General features: G+C 39.8%; 2 protein-coding genes across 4 annotated transcripts in view; both read left to right on the top strand.

The window, feature by feature from the left end:
* Nucleotides 1-13179, top strand: part of rrp15 (ribosomal RNA processing 15 homolog) — a 36716-nt gene extending 23537 nt beyond the window's left edge. The window contains exon 5 of the mRNA XM_043695792.1: nt 12912-13179. Within this exon, the coding sequence (XP_043551727.1) occupies nt 12912-13055 (144 nt within the window). The 3' untranslated portion in view covers nt 13056-13179. The remainder of the gene's footprint in view (nt 1-12911) is intronic.
* A 1926-nt stretch (nt 13180-15105) lies between these two features.
* The window catches only part of tgfb2 (transforming growth factor, beta 2), a 98671-nt gene continuing 96832 nt past the window's right edge, over nt 15106-16944 (top strand). Inside the window, exons 1-2 of one of the 3 annotated variants that reach the window (XM_043695790.1) lie at nt 15106-15772; nt 16059-16412. In XM_043695790.1, coding sequence (XP_043551725.1) covers nt 16067-16412 — 346 coding nt within the window. In that variant the 5' untranslated portion in view covers nt 15106-15772; nt 16059-16066. Of the gene's footprint in view, nt 16413-16944 lie in introns of all 3 variants that reach the window. The other 2 variants (XM_043695789.1, XM_043695788.1) reach the window with 2 other exon arrangements.

Below are 16944 nucleotides of genomic sequence, written 5' to 3'. Positions count from 1 at the left end.
TTCAAATGACACCAAAACTGGTAGTGTAGGAGACAGTGAAGAAGATAATCGCTTAGTAAAATGGGACTTTGATCAGATGAGCCAAAGCGTGGCAGACCGAGTTTAATTTAGATAAATGTGAGGTCTTGCATTTTGGTAAGGCAAATTGGGGCCGGACTTGTACATTTAGCGGTAAGTCCCTGGGGCATGTTGCCGAACAAAGGGACCTTTTGGGTGCAGATGATAGTTCCTTGAAAGTGGAGTCGCAGGTAAACCAGGTAGTGAAGAAGGCATTTTGTACACTTGCCTTCATTGGTCAATGCATTGAGTAGAGCAATTGGGATAGCATATTGTGGCTGTGCAGGACATTGGTTAGGCCACTTTTAGAATACTACAATCACTTCGGGTCTCCAAGCTATAGGAAAAATGTTAAATTTGAAAGGGTTCAGAAAAGATTTGCAAGGATGTTCTTCAGGATTGGAGAGCTTGAGCTGTAGGTAGTCGCTGAATAGGGTGGGATATTTTTCCCTGGATCATTAGGGGTTGATGGGGTGACTTTATTGAGGTTTATAAAATCATGAGTATGGATGGGATAAATAGCCAATGTCATTTTCCCAGAGCGGACGAGTCCAGAACTAGATGACTTTGTTAAAGGTAAGAGGAGAAAGATTTAAAACAAACCTGAGGGGCAACTTTTTCACACAGAGGGTGGTGCGCCTATGGAATGAGATGCCAGAGGAAGTGGTAAAGACTGGTACAATTACAACATTTTAACAGGTATCTGGGTGAGTACATGAGTAAGAAGGATTTAGAGGGATATGGACCAAATGCTGGTAAGTGGGATTAGGTCGGTTTGGAATATCTGGTCGGCATGGACGAGTTGGACTGAAGAGTCTGTTTCCATACTATACAATTCTATGACACTTCTTGTTATTTCATACTTCATTTAGCAGTGATTTTCTTTTATTATGTTGAATTGCATCCCTTCCAAGACTGGGTTTTGTTCCAAATTGTTGCTCAAAATTAATGTTGAAGATTGCAAGCTGTTATGAAAGATTTTGAATAGTTGTTGTGTGACTGTTAGGACACAGGTAAACCCCTCTGCTAATTTAAATCAACCACACAGAAAAGATGCATTATGTTCTGTAATCTGTTAAAATTCGAGAGGCAAAGAACTATCCCAAAAGTCACTATTTAAAGTAAAAATTAACTTTATTTTTTAAAAGGTTCATAGCTCCGTGAAAGTGGAGTCGCAAGTATAGGATAGTGAAGAAGGCATTTGGTATGCTTTCCTTTAATGGTCAGATTATTGAGTAGGAGTTGGGAGGTCATGTTGCGGCTGTACAGGACATTGGTTAGGCCACTGTTGGAATATTGCATGCAGTTCTGGTCTCCTTCCTATCGGATAGATGTTGTGAAACTTGCAAGGGTTCAGAAAAGATTTACAAGGATGTTGCCAGGGTTGGAGGATTTGAGCTATAGGGAGAGGTTGAGCAGGCTGAGGCTATTTTCCTTGGAGCGTCAGAGGTTGAGGGGTGACCTTATAGAGGTTTACAAAATTATGAGGGGCATGGATAGGATAAATAGGCAAAGTCTTTTCCCTGGGTCGGGGAGTCCCGAACTAGAGGGCATAGGCTTAGGGTGAGAGGGGAAAGATATAAAAGAGACTTAAGGGGCAACGTTTTCACACAGAAGTTGATACATTTATGGAATGAACTGCCAGAGGATATGGTGGAAGCTGGTACAATTGCAATATTTAAAAGGCATTTGGATGGGTATATGAATAGGAAGAGTTTGGAGGGATATGGGCCGGGTGCTGGCAGGTGGGACTAGATTGGGTTGGGATATTTGGTTGGACCGAAGGGTCTGTTTCCATGCTGTACATCTGACTCTAATATTAACTAACAACTATTTGCAGCTCCTTTCTCTTAAACCTATCTTTTACCTCCCCCTCTACAATAATAGTCCGATTAAAAAACCCTGACGAAGACTATTTTACAAAAAACTTTTTATTTCAAGACTAGGCAGCTTTCAGTTCTCTGTATTCCTGTCTTCTTTTTTCTTCTTCTTGAGGATTCTGCTTCCCAGATCTTTGATAGGTAAAGGTATCTTTCAGAGAGCAGATCTTTCTGCAAAAAATCTTGTTGGTGCTGATTGCTCTTTGCCACAGTAGCAAACTGTTCAAAATGTTTGATATTTATTTATACCCAACCATCAGATCATTTCATTAGTTTGATGTCATCCACAATAGTAAGATTCAAATTCAATTGGACTTTTGTATCTGGGCATATAAACTGGCTGAATTTTGAATTTGTTTTTGTATCCTGGCAACATACAACCAGATATGTGTTTCAACCCAAATGTTACATTTTCGAATTTTCAGCACACTTTGTGCTTGCCAGAAATGTCAGCACTTTAAAGGTACAGTACACCCACAACTTCATAACACTTCCCCCTTAAGAAAAAGTGAATCATCACAATGAAAAGGTGGCTTCATTTCTTTTCTATTATTTAAACACATTACCATAACATAACTTTAATCTAAGTTCACTATAACTTCTTTGTGTGTGTGTGTATGTATAATATATATAAAAAACATGCATCTGAGATTACATTTTTACGATCTGCAACATGTACGATTTTTAAATTAAAATCTAACATAAGACTCCAACAAAATAGTCTCCTATTCTTGTCTTTAAAGTGTTCTAAGAATGTCAGAGGATTGTGATCTGTGTACACAACCGTCTCTAATACATTGTTCGTGATGTTCACATTAAAATGTTGTAAGGCCAGTACCAAACTCAATAGTTCTTTTTTGATCATGGAGGATTTCCTCTGGTGGATGTTGAGTTTCTTCGAAAAGTAACTAACTGGCAGTTCAATCCTATCATCATCTTCCTGTAGCAGTACAGCTCCAACTTCTGTGTCACGAGCATCAATGACAACTATTATGAAGATGTGGGTGTACCGTACCTTTAAGAAAATTAGACGCTAGCAGAACTACCTGACAGCACCAAGTGTTCTGAAAAAGATACAATGTAACCTTTTGGTCCAGCAGCTAGCGTAATTGGTTGCCTGGAGACAAAAAAAACACATTCAAATTAGGCCGATCAGTTTAAATTATACTCCAAAAAATAGTAAACTCCAGTCAAGTTTGAATTTAGTATATTGCCAGTATTAAAAGCCAATGACACAACCTAATGCTTTGGGGGTATAAGACCGGGAAAAATTAAACAGTTGGTGGAGAACTGCCAAGCCGCCAATACGTGCAGACCGCTCGCAGAATAGCTCTCTTAAAGGTATCTTTATCGATCTGTGACCTGTGAAACATAATCCCTAAGAAGAAGAAAAGAAGACAGAGGAAGATACAAAGAGAAGATTCGACTGCTGACTGGTATTGAAATTCGAAATTTTTGGTAAATCTTAATCGGGAGTTTTATCCGATTAGTATTGTGAAAGGGGAAAGTAAAAGATAGGTTAGAGAAAGGAGTGTAAATAGTTGTTAGTTAATTATTCTCTGTTATACTTTCAGAAATAAAGTTGTTTATTTTTACATTAAATAGTGACCTTTGGCCCCTCGAATTTTCACAGATTACTGCACAGAGTACTGGGGCCAGTCTGGAGCTGATAGAACACTATACACAAGGTTATTTACATTTGTTTACAGAGTTGCACGTAAAGCATTCACCTCCTAACCCAGAAGGAAAAGCCAGTAAAACTAGTGAATGGGGAGATCCAAGATGGCGGCGACCCAGTAAGTCTGAGCCTGCAGCGCTTTGCCTAAGACTCAGGCAAAATGGGGCGCCCACCTTCACCATGCCTTTTAAATCATTCAGGATAGCTTTTGCTCAGCATACTTAGTTATTTCTTTTCTGTGTTGCTGGTTTAAATTAAGCAGGGAGTTTTACTCATGTCGTTACACAACTTTAAAAGGTATAGCTAAAACTGGTGCAGTGGTTAAAGTTGCTTTCGTATGGTCAAATTCCTCCTGGCATTGTTCTGTCCACCGAAACTGTGTTCTTCAGCAAATCAATTAACTGCCACTACACTGCTGAGGTTTGGAACAAACTTCGATAGAATCCGCTGAGTGCTAAGAATCGAAGTACCTCTTTCTTTGAGGTTGGTCATGGAAATTCCTTGATGGCCTTCGTCTTTGCATTCTGTGAGGTCAACCTTCCATGATCAATGTTATGTTGCAAGAACATCAACTCTGCTTTTGTGAATTTAGTTTATCATCAGTTTTGCTTCTCATAGTCGTTCAAAGAGTTCCACCAATTGTACCATGTGACCTTTCCAGGACTTACTAAAGATCACTACATCGTCCAAATAGACTGCACAGTTTGTTAACCCCGCCACAACTCTGTTCGTGAGTCTTTGGAATGTGTCAGGTGCATTCTTCATTCCAAAGGGCCTCACTTTAAATTGATATAGCTCATTTGGGGGTTACAAACGCAGAAATTTATTTTGTTGTCTCTGATAAAGGTACCACACAATAAGTCCAACTTGGTGATGTAACTGGCGTGTCCAACTTTCTCAATACAAACCTCCAATCTCAGAATTGGATATGTGTCCTATTTTGTAACGGTGTTGACCTTACGATAATCCATGCTGAATTGTTGCGTCCCATCTGATTTGGGAACTAAGATGATCAGCGAACTCCACTTGCTGTGGCTCGGTTCAATGATATCCTCGTCGAGCATGGCCTCCACCTCCTCCTGGACCTGTCTGGTTTTGAAAGGATTAAGCCAGTAGGGGTGTTGTTTTACTGGAGCAGCATTCCCTCCGTCCACTTCATGTATTAGTCTTACCGGCTGATCCTTACATATGTCCTTATACTGCAGTAACAAATCTTTCAACTGCATTCTATGCTCCTGAGACATGTTTACTAAAATATCCCACTTCTCAAGGACTTTTTCATTTTTTAATCTATTATGAGGCACATCAAAATCCACACCATCTGGATTTGATTCCTCACTCTGCGGGGCAGTAACTAATGCCTGTTTCTCCAGTATAATACGGTTTCAGCATGTTCACAAGACATACCCGATACTATTTTTTTCCTATCTGGAATCTCTACTAGATAGTTCACCTGACTCAACTGTTTCTCAATTTGATAGGCACTGCTAAACCTGGCTTTGAAGCGACCTTCTTACTAACACGTCATCCCCTCATGAAAACATCTAAGTCTCAGAGCTTTTACCTGCCATCTGCATCGTTCTATGCTGTGGCCTCTTTAGGTGCTGTTTAGCTAACTCGCCTACTCGATTTAATCTCTCCCTGACCTCCCAATACATAATCTAAGTGTGAGATCTCCGACTTTGGTCCTGTCAACCTTTCTTTAATTAATTTTAAAGGGACTCTCACTTCATGCCCAAGTATTAATTCGAAGAGAGTGGACTGAGTAGATTTGTTTGGGAAATCTCTAATGGCAAACAATACAAAGGGGATACCTTTATCCCAATCATTTGGATAATCCTGACTATATGCTCTCAACATGGTCTTCAAGGTCTGATGCCACCTTTCTAAAGTTCCCTGGGATTCAGGACGATACGCACTGGATTTAAAGTGCTGTATGCCTAAGCTATCCACAACCACCTCAAACAGCCTAGCAGTAAAATTTGGTTTTTGGTCCAACTGAATCTCTCTGGGTAGACCATACCGTTTGAAGAAATCTACTAACTCCTCTCCCATCCTTTTTGCCTTGATACTCAGTAATGGAATTGCCTCCAGAAATCTGGTAAATACATCCATTATGGTTAACAAGTACTGATTCCCACTTTTCGTTCTTGGGAGAGGACCTACACGATCAATTATAACCTGTGTGAAAGGTTCTTCAAATGCGGGAATTGGCAACAAAGGCGTTGGTTTTATTACCGCCTGTAGCTTACCTACCATTTGGCATGTATGACATTTACGGCAAATGTTAACCACATCCTAGTGCATTTCAGACCAATAAAAATGTTTTTGTACTTTAGCCTGAGTCTTTCGTACCCTTAGGTGACCTCCTACAGGTAGTTAATGTGCTACCCGTAACACCTCCTGTCTATATGCTACCAGCTACACAATCTGGTGCACTTTGGCCCATTTCCTCTCTGCACTGACCTGCCATGGTCTCCATTTCCATCTTAGGATTCTAACTTTCAGATAATAACACTCAGGAATATTCTCTGCTTCCTTTTCGGAGTATGCATCTTCATATATATCTTTTATTGTGTTGTCTTGCTGTTTTAAGTCCCTTAACCTTTCAGGACTAAATGCTTCTGTCTGACCCTCTGCCTGTTCAGGATTTTCCTGCACCATTGCATCAAACAGAGTGCCTGCTAACTGAACCTCAACTCCTTCATCTCTCTCTTTAGTTTTTCCTTTGTGCTGTGACTTTTGATAGTGGGATCTGGTTACTACACAGTCTGGGAAAATACCAGGATATTTCTGTTTAACTCCTCAGTTTCTTGATCATCCTTGGGCTTCTCCACAACAAGGGGTGTCACTCCCACCTTGGATCCTGCCAAATCATTCCCAGGAACAAACTGAATTCCTGGAACTGACACTGTCAATCACTCCCACCAGAACTTCCCCAGTCTTAAGTTGGCACTCCAACCTGATCTTACATTGGGGAATGCTAAGTTTTTGTTTATTTATCCTACAAATTATCACACTCTTGGGTAACAGATCAGAAAGAGTGCATATTCACTCATCTCTTCCTATCAGCGACTGATTAGATCGTGTATCTGTCAAAATTATAACTAGTTGTCTTTTTCTCCCTGTTCTTTCTGAGTAAACTTTATACACAGAGGCAAATTCATTATAAAGATCAGGTACTGATTCCATACCCAGCCCCTGCCTAGGCTGTGTACTGTCCTGCAGTTCCTCAGCTCTTCTTGGCGTTTCCTTTACTACCTTCACTATTTCCCCTGGCTTAGCTTATTTTACCACATCTTTTCCCCAGTACCTTTCTTTAATGACCAGCACTGTGACTTTGTGTGTCCCACTTTACCAAAGTGGCAAGGCCTGAGGCCTGTCGCTCCTTTCCACCCTTTCAGCTTCTATTTTAACCTGTGGTAAACTCTTACCGGTGTTCTCTACTCTTGTGTTTTGTAGTGTAAGATCTCTCCCCTTCTCCGAACTTCTTTCCTTCGCAAGATGATTCTGGCCAGAAGCTTATCATATGCAACAACATGTATTCATCTGCTAATTCTGCTGCTCTTCTCACTTCCTGAACTTTCTGTTCCTCCATATGAATTCTTACCATTTCTGGAAGTGCGTTTTTAAACACCTCCAGCAGAATAATCTCCCTTAGAGTCTCATAGGTCCTATCTATCTTTAAAGCACGCACCTATCTAATCAAAATGACTGTTTAATTCTTTTGAACTCAACATAAGTATGACCTGGTTCCTCCTTTATGTTTCTGAACAGCTGTCTATATGTTTCTGGTACCAATTCCGAAGCACTTAAAATAGCCTGTTTGACTATTTCATAATCTCTTGACCCCCTCATCTGACAGCAAGGCTAATGCCTCACTGGCTCTGCCTACCAGTTTAGTCTGAACTAGTATTACTTATAAATCCTTGGACCACTCCATTTGACTAGCCAATTTTTCAAATGATATAAAGAAGGCTTCATCTTTCTCATCAAAATATGTCAGAGCTTTGACATATTTATATATTTGACTAACTTCTCTTTTAATCTCCATCCTGTTAACTTGACTTTGCTGATTAAGTCGCAACTTCTCAAGTTCAAATTCTCTCTCTCTCTTTTTCTCTCCCTTTCTTTATCTTCTAACTCCATTTTCCTCAATTGTAATTTAATTTTTTCTACCTCTACTGCACTTGTCTGTTTCTTTGATACACCTAAGTATTTGAGTAATTCTCTTAGAATGTCAGCTTTACTTTTGTCCTTGGTTAAACCCAAATCTAACTTCTTTGCTAATTCTAAAAATATGGCTTCTTTCTTTCCTTCTAAACTTTCTTGAAAATTTTGAGAATCATCTTCAAATCCCAGAACTTCTTTAGCATTTTTAAGAGCCATTTCTCTCGCTTTCCATTTACTCAACCACAAGTCAGCAAAATTAAACAAATTGTCTCACCTATGTTTTATTCAAAGATCTAAGACACTCATCTGCAAGTGTTTAAATCTACTCTGCTTTTTCATACTCCAAATCTATTCAAATCTGTCTAAACCTGTTCAAATCATGAATCTGAGATCCAAACTTTTCAAATCCTGGACGAGCCCCCAAACTTTTAGGACACGGGGTAAACCCCTCTGCTAATTTAAACCAGCGACACTGAAAAGGTTCACCTGGTGCTGTAATCTTAAAATTCGAGAGGCAAAGAGCTATCCCAAAAGTCACTATTTAAAGTAAAAATTAACAACTTTATTCTTTAAGTCTAACAGAGAATATTAATTATTTGCAGCTCCTTTCTCTTAAACCTATCTTTTACCTCCCTGTCTACAATACTAGTCCGATTAAAAAAAATCCCAACTAAGACTTTTGGGAAAAAAAGCTTCTTATTTCAAAACCAGGCAGCTTTTGTTTCTTTTCTGTATTCCTGTAGTCATTTCTTCTTCTTGAGGATTCTGCATCCCAGGTCTTTGATAAATAAAGGTACCTTTCAGAGAGCAGATCATTCTGCAAGCAGTCTTGTTGGTGCTGGCAGCTCTTTGCCGCTGTGGCTAACTGTTTAAATGTTTGATATTTATGCCCCGAAACATCAGATCATTTAATTGGTTTGATGTCATCCAAAATAGTAAGATTCAAATTTGATTGGACTTTTGTATCTGGGGCATCATTTAAACTGGTCGAATTTTGAATTTGTTTTTGTATCCTGGCAAGACAGAACCAGATATGTGTTTCAACCTAAATGTTACATTTTCAAATTTTCAGCACACTTTGTGCTAGCCAAAAATTTCAGCTCCCTTAAAGTTGCAGAGCACCCTCAACTTCAAAACATGACCTAATCTTGAAGGAACGATTCCAAAATTGAATACAGTTGTGGTTTATTTGTTAGTTATTAATTTCAAGAAGAGTCCAACACTAATTGGATACATAGTAGGAAAACAACTATAGACAGATATCGAATACCTATCCTTCAGTTAACAGTGGCTCAAACTGGTGAAAGCGCATTGATCTGCAAAATTGACTTTGTTTCTCTTCATAGATGCTACCTGACCTGAGTATTTCTGGCATTTACAGGTTTGATATACAACTTCTAATAAAAGTAGAATTTTAGTTTTGTCCCAACCTGAGAGCCTGGATCTAGCTTAGTCAGTGGCTTTGAATGTGAAGCTTGAAGCTTCACTAATCAGCAGCAGCATTGAGTAATCCATTCATTTTTTTTTCATTTTATTAAAAGAAACTGACTTATTTTAATACAGAACAAAATTTGAGGATTGTTGTGCTTAAGCAAGTTGTTTATGGCTTTCTTTAGCTGTTAAGAAATAAACTTTGCTAGATAGGAGATATTCTTCCATTTTGTTGGCTTCACACATGGTTTTAATGTGAGTTGTAGTGGTCGGCCTGTCCGATCAGCAGCAAAAGAAAAAAAATGTCTTGTAACTGGCTGCTGATCAGAGCAACTCCAACTGATATGTTTTGCATTTGATCTGTTCATGAAGTTTTGGCATAGATCCTGATAGAAAGGAAAGAATGTCAAGTTTCGAGCCATGAAACAAACTAAACTATTGGAAAAAATATGCTGCAGGAGATCAGTAAAATTACTATTCTTGTCATTGAAAAATCTAATTAAAATATGTTGTGCGGTATGAAAATCCTTGGCTTAAAAAAAATGTTAACCAAGTTTTGCATTTGTTAATGGGATTTTTCAGGTAATCATAAACCAAGGCTATTTGCTTGACAGATAGGAATTTTCCAATTACCAGTGGGCATGCACTGCAGAACCACCCAATTATGTTGTTCATTTTTTTCCTTCAAACTAAGCAATCTGGAACTGGCAGCTACTACAGATCAAACCACTCATAGTTTCTTCATTGTGTTCTCTCCTTATTTTCCTTCCATCAGATCAGTGTGTATAATTAACATTGCAATTTAATACATGCTTCTGTTAAAAGAAAACATTAAATAAACTCTTAAAATTGTTTAATGGTGGAAATTCTTGCAAGTGGTTTTCCTACATAGGTCTGAGTTTGAAATTTCACAGAGGAGGCAGAAATCCAGAAAGAGATTTTCCTCTATTCAGTGTTTTGCCTAGATTCAACCACTAAATAAAAAAACGCTGAAACTTATGGTATTCCAGGTAAAGTTTTCTTGATGCTGTAAAGTAATGTTTGCTTCAGAACAATAAGTGGTTATTGGCTTTGAAATCAGGAGCAAAAGGATGATACTGGCATTTCTAACGCTGATAGCAGCCTATACCTTTGACTTTTTTTTTAATGCAGGACCGCTTATAGCAATTAGAAGTCCATTTCAGTATGCTGTTCTCCACAGTGGATCTGGAACATGTAACATTCATGTTGCAAAGCAGCATACCTTTAAGCAATCAGATTGAAGAACACTTATTTGAGACTGGCTAAATCAGGCATTGTAAATTAAGAGTATGTAATGCAGTGTAAAATGATGTACAGATGCAAAATAGCAAGATTGAGCAACACAAAGGTTTAAACATTTTTACATTTTAAACAGTTAATCTGATAAAGTTTCCCAGTTCTAAATGTTTAGAGCCAGAGAGATCTTTGCTACCAGTTTAAATTTATTGCATCATTAAAATGCTCGACTCTAACATATTTGGTGGGTACCCTTCATATATGTATATTTTAATGCTGAGTCTATGGGTGTATTGGTATAATGAAGCTTATGGAGCAGTAGGGCAACTTTGACAGCAACTTCTTAACTGTACTTGTACAGCAAGTCTTGCTGCTCATAATATTCTGAATGCCAATATTCATTGAGATGCTTAAATGATTGAACTGCAATTCCATTGTTCAAAGATCTAATTTCTAGAAAAGGAAATAGTGAATACAGGTTAAAAAAAAAAATTATGGTCATGTAGGTATCCCAGCAAAACCAGGAAGATTTGGAGAAGTGTAGAAGGTTTGGATTCTGCATCTGTAAAGATTATGAGGCTGAGCACCCTTATTCTAGAGAATGAAGATGTTACCTTCTAACTCTGAATGATTAAAAGTCCAAGGTTGAAGTTCTGATCTGCACTGGGTGTCGTGAAGGTAGCACTTGGATGTTAATTTTCGGATAGAGTAGAAAATTCACCATAACTCCTGCTCTTGATAATTTTGTGTTCCTGTTTAAATAGTGCACAATCCCAGTTTAATAGTGCTTGTGTGAAGACAGAATCTGACTAGATTGTGATATCTTTGGGAGTAGAAGAGCCCATTGTCATTCACTATCTGGGCACAATGGAAATTGGAGGGCTGTTAGTGAAAGCATAAGCATAATGGAGAAAGAGATCATGCCTGTAGGGGAGGGGCCTACTTGGATTTGTCCTCTTGATAAGTTTGTTTATTTTGGAATTTTGATTATGCCCATGACTGAACTCTAGCCATAATTAGAGAACTGATTGTTGGAATATTAAACCCATTCTTGAATTTTGATTTTTTTTTGTAAATTTGCAGCTCTTGTTGTTCTTGAATCCTTAATGACAATAATGATTGAAATTTGTTTTCCACATGCTAGGCGCAGTCACTATATGACTTTCTGTGGTTATAAATTTCACACTTTCACAGAGATCCCTGTTGACTGCACAGTAGCTATAATTCTTACACAACCCCAACATATTTCAGTCTGACACCACCTGGTAACTTAGCATTCCTTGGCAGAATCCTAATGAACCTAATCTAAACCATACCTCTATCACATGGAATTCATTGTCATAAGATGAAGATATTAATGCTGACTCCAATGTTCATTATCCGAAGCAGTGACTGTACCAGTGGGATATTGTCGATTTGTAAAGTTCAGAGGAACATCTCAAATATCCTGACTGGAAAATTCAAGGGACATTTATTTGACTCTTAATTTACATCAATACATATAACTCTTGATAGGTGCCAATTTCAAGGTTTCTTCTGAACCTTGCTTCGAAAGTATGACTTTTAAAAAAAAATTGATCAGACTAAGGACCAAGGCTTCATTACTGATTCAGTAGTAGGTGGGTAAGAATGTTCGAAGCTAGTATTTTGCAATGACAAGGTTATACTTTAGCTGCTGTTTTTAGTTTTCGTGCTTCTTTCAAACACACTTGTATATACGACCTTCGTGTAAAACAAAACTCAGCTCTGTGTGTCAATGTTTGTGCAGTGAATTCTAACTGACTGTAAAACCCTTTACTTGCCTTGGCGTTAGGTACTGGGCGGATGAAGTCGTTGGATAAATAGTGTAATGCAGAGAGGGAACTCAGAGTGGCGCTCCAACTCTATCTTAATCCTTTTAATATATCGGAATTCTGTTCTCATAGCCAGTTGTAAAATTCTACACAGCTATTGTATAAATAGTAACTCCTAAGGAAAGGGAGTTGAGGGGGAACTCTCGACTGATTGCAACTACTGAGCCGGATGCCTCTAGTTTTAAAGACAAATATAGGAAATGTTGTACGAGATTGCTTCCGCTTGAACCAATCGAGCGCAAAAGAATGAATTAGTAGCACGATAACGACCTCTGACTCGACCAAGTAAAGATCAATATTACAGAAATCAAACTTCCTTAAAGCCAGCTTTGTGCCATATGAGGTAATGTAGCACATGAAGGGAATTTGGTTCAGAGATCAAAAGAAATATTGTATCTGGTTTCAAAGGGCTTATTAAATCCATGCTCTGTATCTGACTGGTGTGCCAGAAAATATTCTAATGACCCAGCACCTGGGGGTTAAAAAAAAATTACATCAGATGAGTATTCGAGTTGGTGAAAAAGTGAATCATGTATACTCATTTGTGCTTTTGATTATATTTTATTATGTGGTCTATTTCAGGTTAAAGTTAAATCAGAAGACAGTGCAGCATGGAACATATTACGCGATGACTTCATGATGGGAGCTACAATGAAAGACTGGGATAAAGAGAGTGATGAAGAAGCGAATGGTGATGCTGCAGAGAAAAGTGATTCAGCCCGATGAACCCTGCTCTCATCCTTACTACTTGGCACAAACCAAACTAGAGTAATGCTCATTCTGTGAATGCAATAGATGTTGTATATGGGAACGAGTTGCCTCTTTAATAAAGCGTTGTTTGTTTTCCAAAGATTTTTTAAAAAATGTAATCTTATTACAAATCCATATATTCCACTGAATTTTGGGTACAGGTCCCTTCAGAAGGAAAGGTCGAAAATCTGGAATTTTCGCAGAAGAATTAATTTTGGTTAAAGTAATATCAAATTAATAAAGATGCGTTGACCCAGAGTCCTGTTTGTTATGTTTCATTGTATCCTAGACAGAAACCGCACTTCACAGAGCCTAGCGACCATTAACCGCTCACCTGCAACGAGCGATAATTAAGTTATGGAGGGAAATGGGGTTAGAAATAGAGGGATCGCTGGAATCCAGAGTAATGAGAGAAAAGGCCAGTGAGGCTTGTTGATGGAGGAAATAGGACACCTGCAATAACTCATTCCCCGTTAAGTCTTCAGCTGTTGGATAGTGAGCATCCACCTGTGTAGATACTCAGTTTTCACACTCCGGCATTAGCACGGCCTTAGTGCTGCATCCAAATATTGACAGTTGGATACTATGATCTACTTCAAGACTTTATCAGCACTACAATGAATTCGTTACTTTTGCTGCGAGAGAGATGTGTAAAAATGCTTCAAAAAACATTTGTCCCTTTCTTGCTCTCTTGGCAGCAAGTGGTGATTTAGAAGCACTAATATGTTCCGTTAAATGCTGGGAACCCCAGGGCGATGCTGCCGATCCTCAGCTGCTGGCGGGAGGTTGCTGGAGGAACTGGCATTTACTTTGTGTGACCTGTGCGCTTTACTTCACTGCACGTTTCGGTCGGAGAATTCCAGCGGTGCTGCCGAGTCTGAATCACTTCATTTTCCCCTACGACGTGGAAATATTTGTCCAACTGTCTGTTGGTTTAGAAACCGGGCTACCCGTCCAACTGTCTATTCTAATTTTCTGAGTCACTTAGGTAGACTGTTTCTCAAGTGGCTACAATTGCCTGTCATGAAGCTATTCCGAAGAAAGACAGCTAAAGTGGCGTCCCCTGGGCCCTAGTGCTACTTCTATTCCTTTTATTTTGATCATTGCTTCACCAAGTCCCGTGTTTTCCGAGGCGAGTTTGTGCTTTGTGTTAGTTTTCAGAGCAAATATCAGTTACAAGAAGTCAAATAAGTTTGGAATGAGACAACAGAGCAATTGGGTTGCCTGTTCCTTTTAATGTTAAAATGCTTACGAAGTATCTGCAAGAAATGTGCATAACTTCACACAATAACACTTGGAGTGTGTAATATGTCCCTGAATGGAAAAGTTACAGGATGGTGAGAGAAGAGCCAGGTCTTCCTGACAGTCTTCATCTCTCAGCATGACTCACTTGGCTTGAAGCAGAAGTTCATCTTCAGTGGGTTTGTGTGGAAATCTCTCTGATCCCGTGCCCGTGCTTTGGAAACTCACAACAAAAAAAAGGGCGCGTATTTTCCTGAGTGATGGCGCTTGAGGCTACTGAAAAATCAGACCGGGTTCGGGGTCAGCACGGACTCTTAACAGCACGCATGTTTAAGGTGATAAGCACGAACTGCTTTCTTTAACCCCCAATCCCCATCTCCTGTGTAATTTCTGACAATCCATTATTCCTACAAAATGAAAATCGCTGGTCGGGTTTTCCAAAGTGGGCAACTCGGCGGGGGATCGGGAAGGGTGCAAACATCTATCGATGCTACAGAGGGACAAGCTTTTAGACAAACGTGTCAGTAACAACACACACATACCCTTCCCCCAATATGTGGCTGTCGCGTTTACTGTGGAGGGTTAAACAACTGTGCAATCTTACCTCACAGAAAAATATTCCGATCTATCTGTTGTGAATGACCGGGAAGGAGGAGAAGGGGATGGAATTGTATCAAATCCCCCCGGAAGGACAGTCGACATTAACTCTATAGATAATTTAATGTACAATGTTACTACAGTGTGCTTCAGCCGAGTCATTCAACACTGGCTTTGGTGGGTTAGTCTCTCTCTCTCTCCCCAGGAAAGCTGGCTTTGGACAATCCAAGTGTGACTCCGATGGCCAGGAACGGAGTGGGGTGTTGAGTGAGTGAGTGTGTTTGTGTGTGCGGGGGGGAGACGTAGCGCTAGGAAGCCCCGCGAACCAAAATCAGGAAAATCTTCCATCGGCCGGAGCCCCACGTCACTCCATGGAGGCAACACGTGGTAAAGTGAGACATTATAAAGGTCTCCCTGTGCAGCCTGATGTTATCTGCTGGCAAGTCGCTCACTGACACGCACACTGTACAGACTGTGCTTCTCTCTCTTACTCACTCACTCACTCATTCACTCACTCCCCGCTTGGGCTGTCAGACTAGAGGATGGAGCAGCAAAAATAACGGTTTGCCAAGGACAAGATTCCTTCTCATATACATCAATTTTTTCCACTTCTTGCCAGTCTTTTTTTAAAAGAAATTGAACTCAATTTTTTTTGACAAATTCATTATTCTCACCCCCTCCCCCTCGTGTGTAAGATTCTCTTCCCCCTTTAACTTCACCCTGGACCGCAGGAGAATTCAACCGAGAAAAATAAAGCTGCTGTTTTATTGACTTTTTTCAAAACTGGAGAAAGCAGAGACTGACAGAGAGAGAGAGAAGTTGAAAGAATTCCTCGGGACTGCGATGAAGTGAAGGTGTGTTGAGCCTCGGCAGAAGCAGTTTTTAGCGCCTGGACTGCAGCTGCACCCAAAAGCGAGTCACTGAACTGCACAGGACTTGAGAATCAAGGTTAAACAATAGCAACAAAAAGTGCCTTTCCTCTTTATGTTTTTTTTCTTTTATTGTAAATATTTAACTTGTTGATTCTTTTCGCGTGACGGTCACAAGCTGCAGCTGACTCTCTTGTTTCCCTGGCCCTTACCACCCACTCTCTCTCTCTCTCTTGCTCTCTCTCTCTCTTCAACTTTCCAAACTGCCCAGCTTTGAAAATGCACTACTCCATTTTCACGGTTTTTCTCACGCTGGATTTTGCAATGATCGCCGCTTGCTTATCGACCTGCAACACCCTCGACATGGAGCAGTTCATGAAGAAGCGGATCGAGGCGATCCGTGGGCAAATCCTCAGCAAACTGAAACTCACCAACCCCCCGGAACATTACCCGGAGCCGGAGGAGGTCTCCAACGAGGTGATCGCGATTTACAACAGCACCAGGGATTTGCTTCTTGAGAAAGCGAACGAGAGGGCAGCGACTTGTGAACGGGAGAGGAGCGAAGAGGAATATTACGCGAAAGAAGTTTACAAGATTGACATGAACCCATTTAGCTACCCTGAAAGTAAGCAAAAGCAGCAACTTAAAAGAGTTTGTATCCCTTTTTGTCAGCCTCCGGGGATAATGTATTTATATAAATCTGCTTATTTCAAAAACGCCCCAGTTTGGCTCAAGATTTATGATTGGCAATGCTTTATTTAAGACACTGATAGTTGGAATGCCAAACCTGTGTCGACAAAAAGGGATGTCATTCCTCTTTAAGACTTAAACGTTTTTGCATGTACAACCGAATTTACGAAAGCGTTCAGTTGGCAGTTTGCTTTCGTGCTATCATTATGTAATATGTTAGATATACACACATGAGGAATGTGAAGTATTCGCCTATTTGAACACCACAGTTTGAACAGGGCACACTGCGTTGACTGGACAGTTTTTTTCTCTCTCTTGAGTTGTTTATTTTCCTGTAGCGGTAAATTGGATTGTGGGCAGTATGCACGGTCGCCTGACCACGAACCGCGTTGGGCTGATGCCCCGCGGAAATCCTATCTAAAAATATTAATCAGACAATCTCCAAGCTGCAGTCTTCAGTGGAAATG

Source organism: Chiloscyllium plagiosum, chromosome 9 (assembly GCF_004010195.1).
Source record: "Chiloscyllium plagiosum isolate BGI_BamShark_2017 chromosome 9, ASM401019v2, whole genome shotgun sequence".
Lineage (NCBI taxonomy): Eukaryota > Metazoa > Chordata > Chondrichthyes > Orectolobiformes > Hemiscylliidae > Chiloscyllium > Chiloscyllium plagiosum.
Note: the sequence above shows the minus strand (reverse complement) of the source record. Positions and strands in the feature narration are given on the sequence as shown.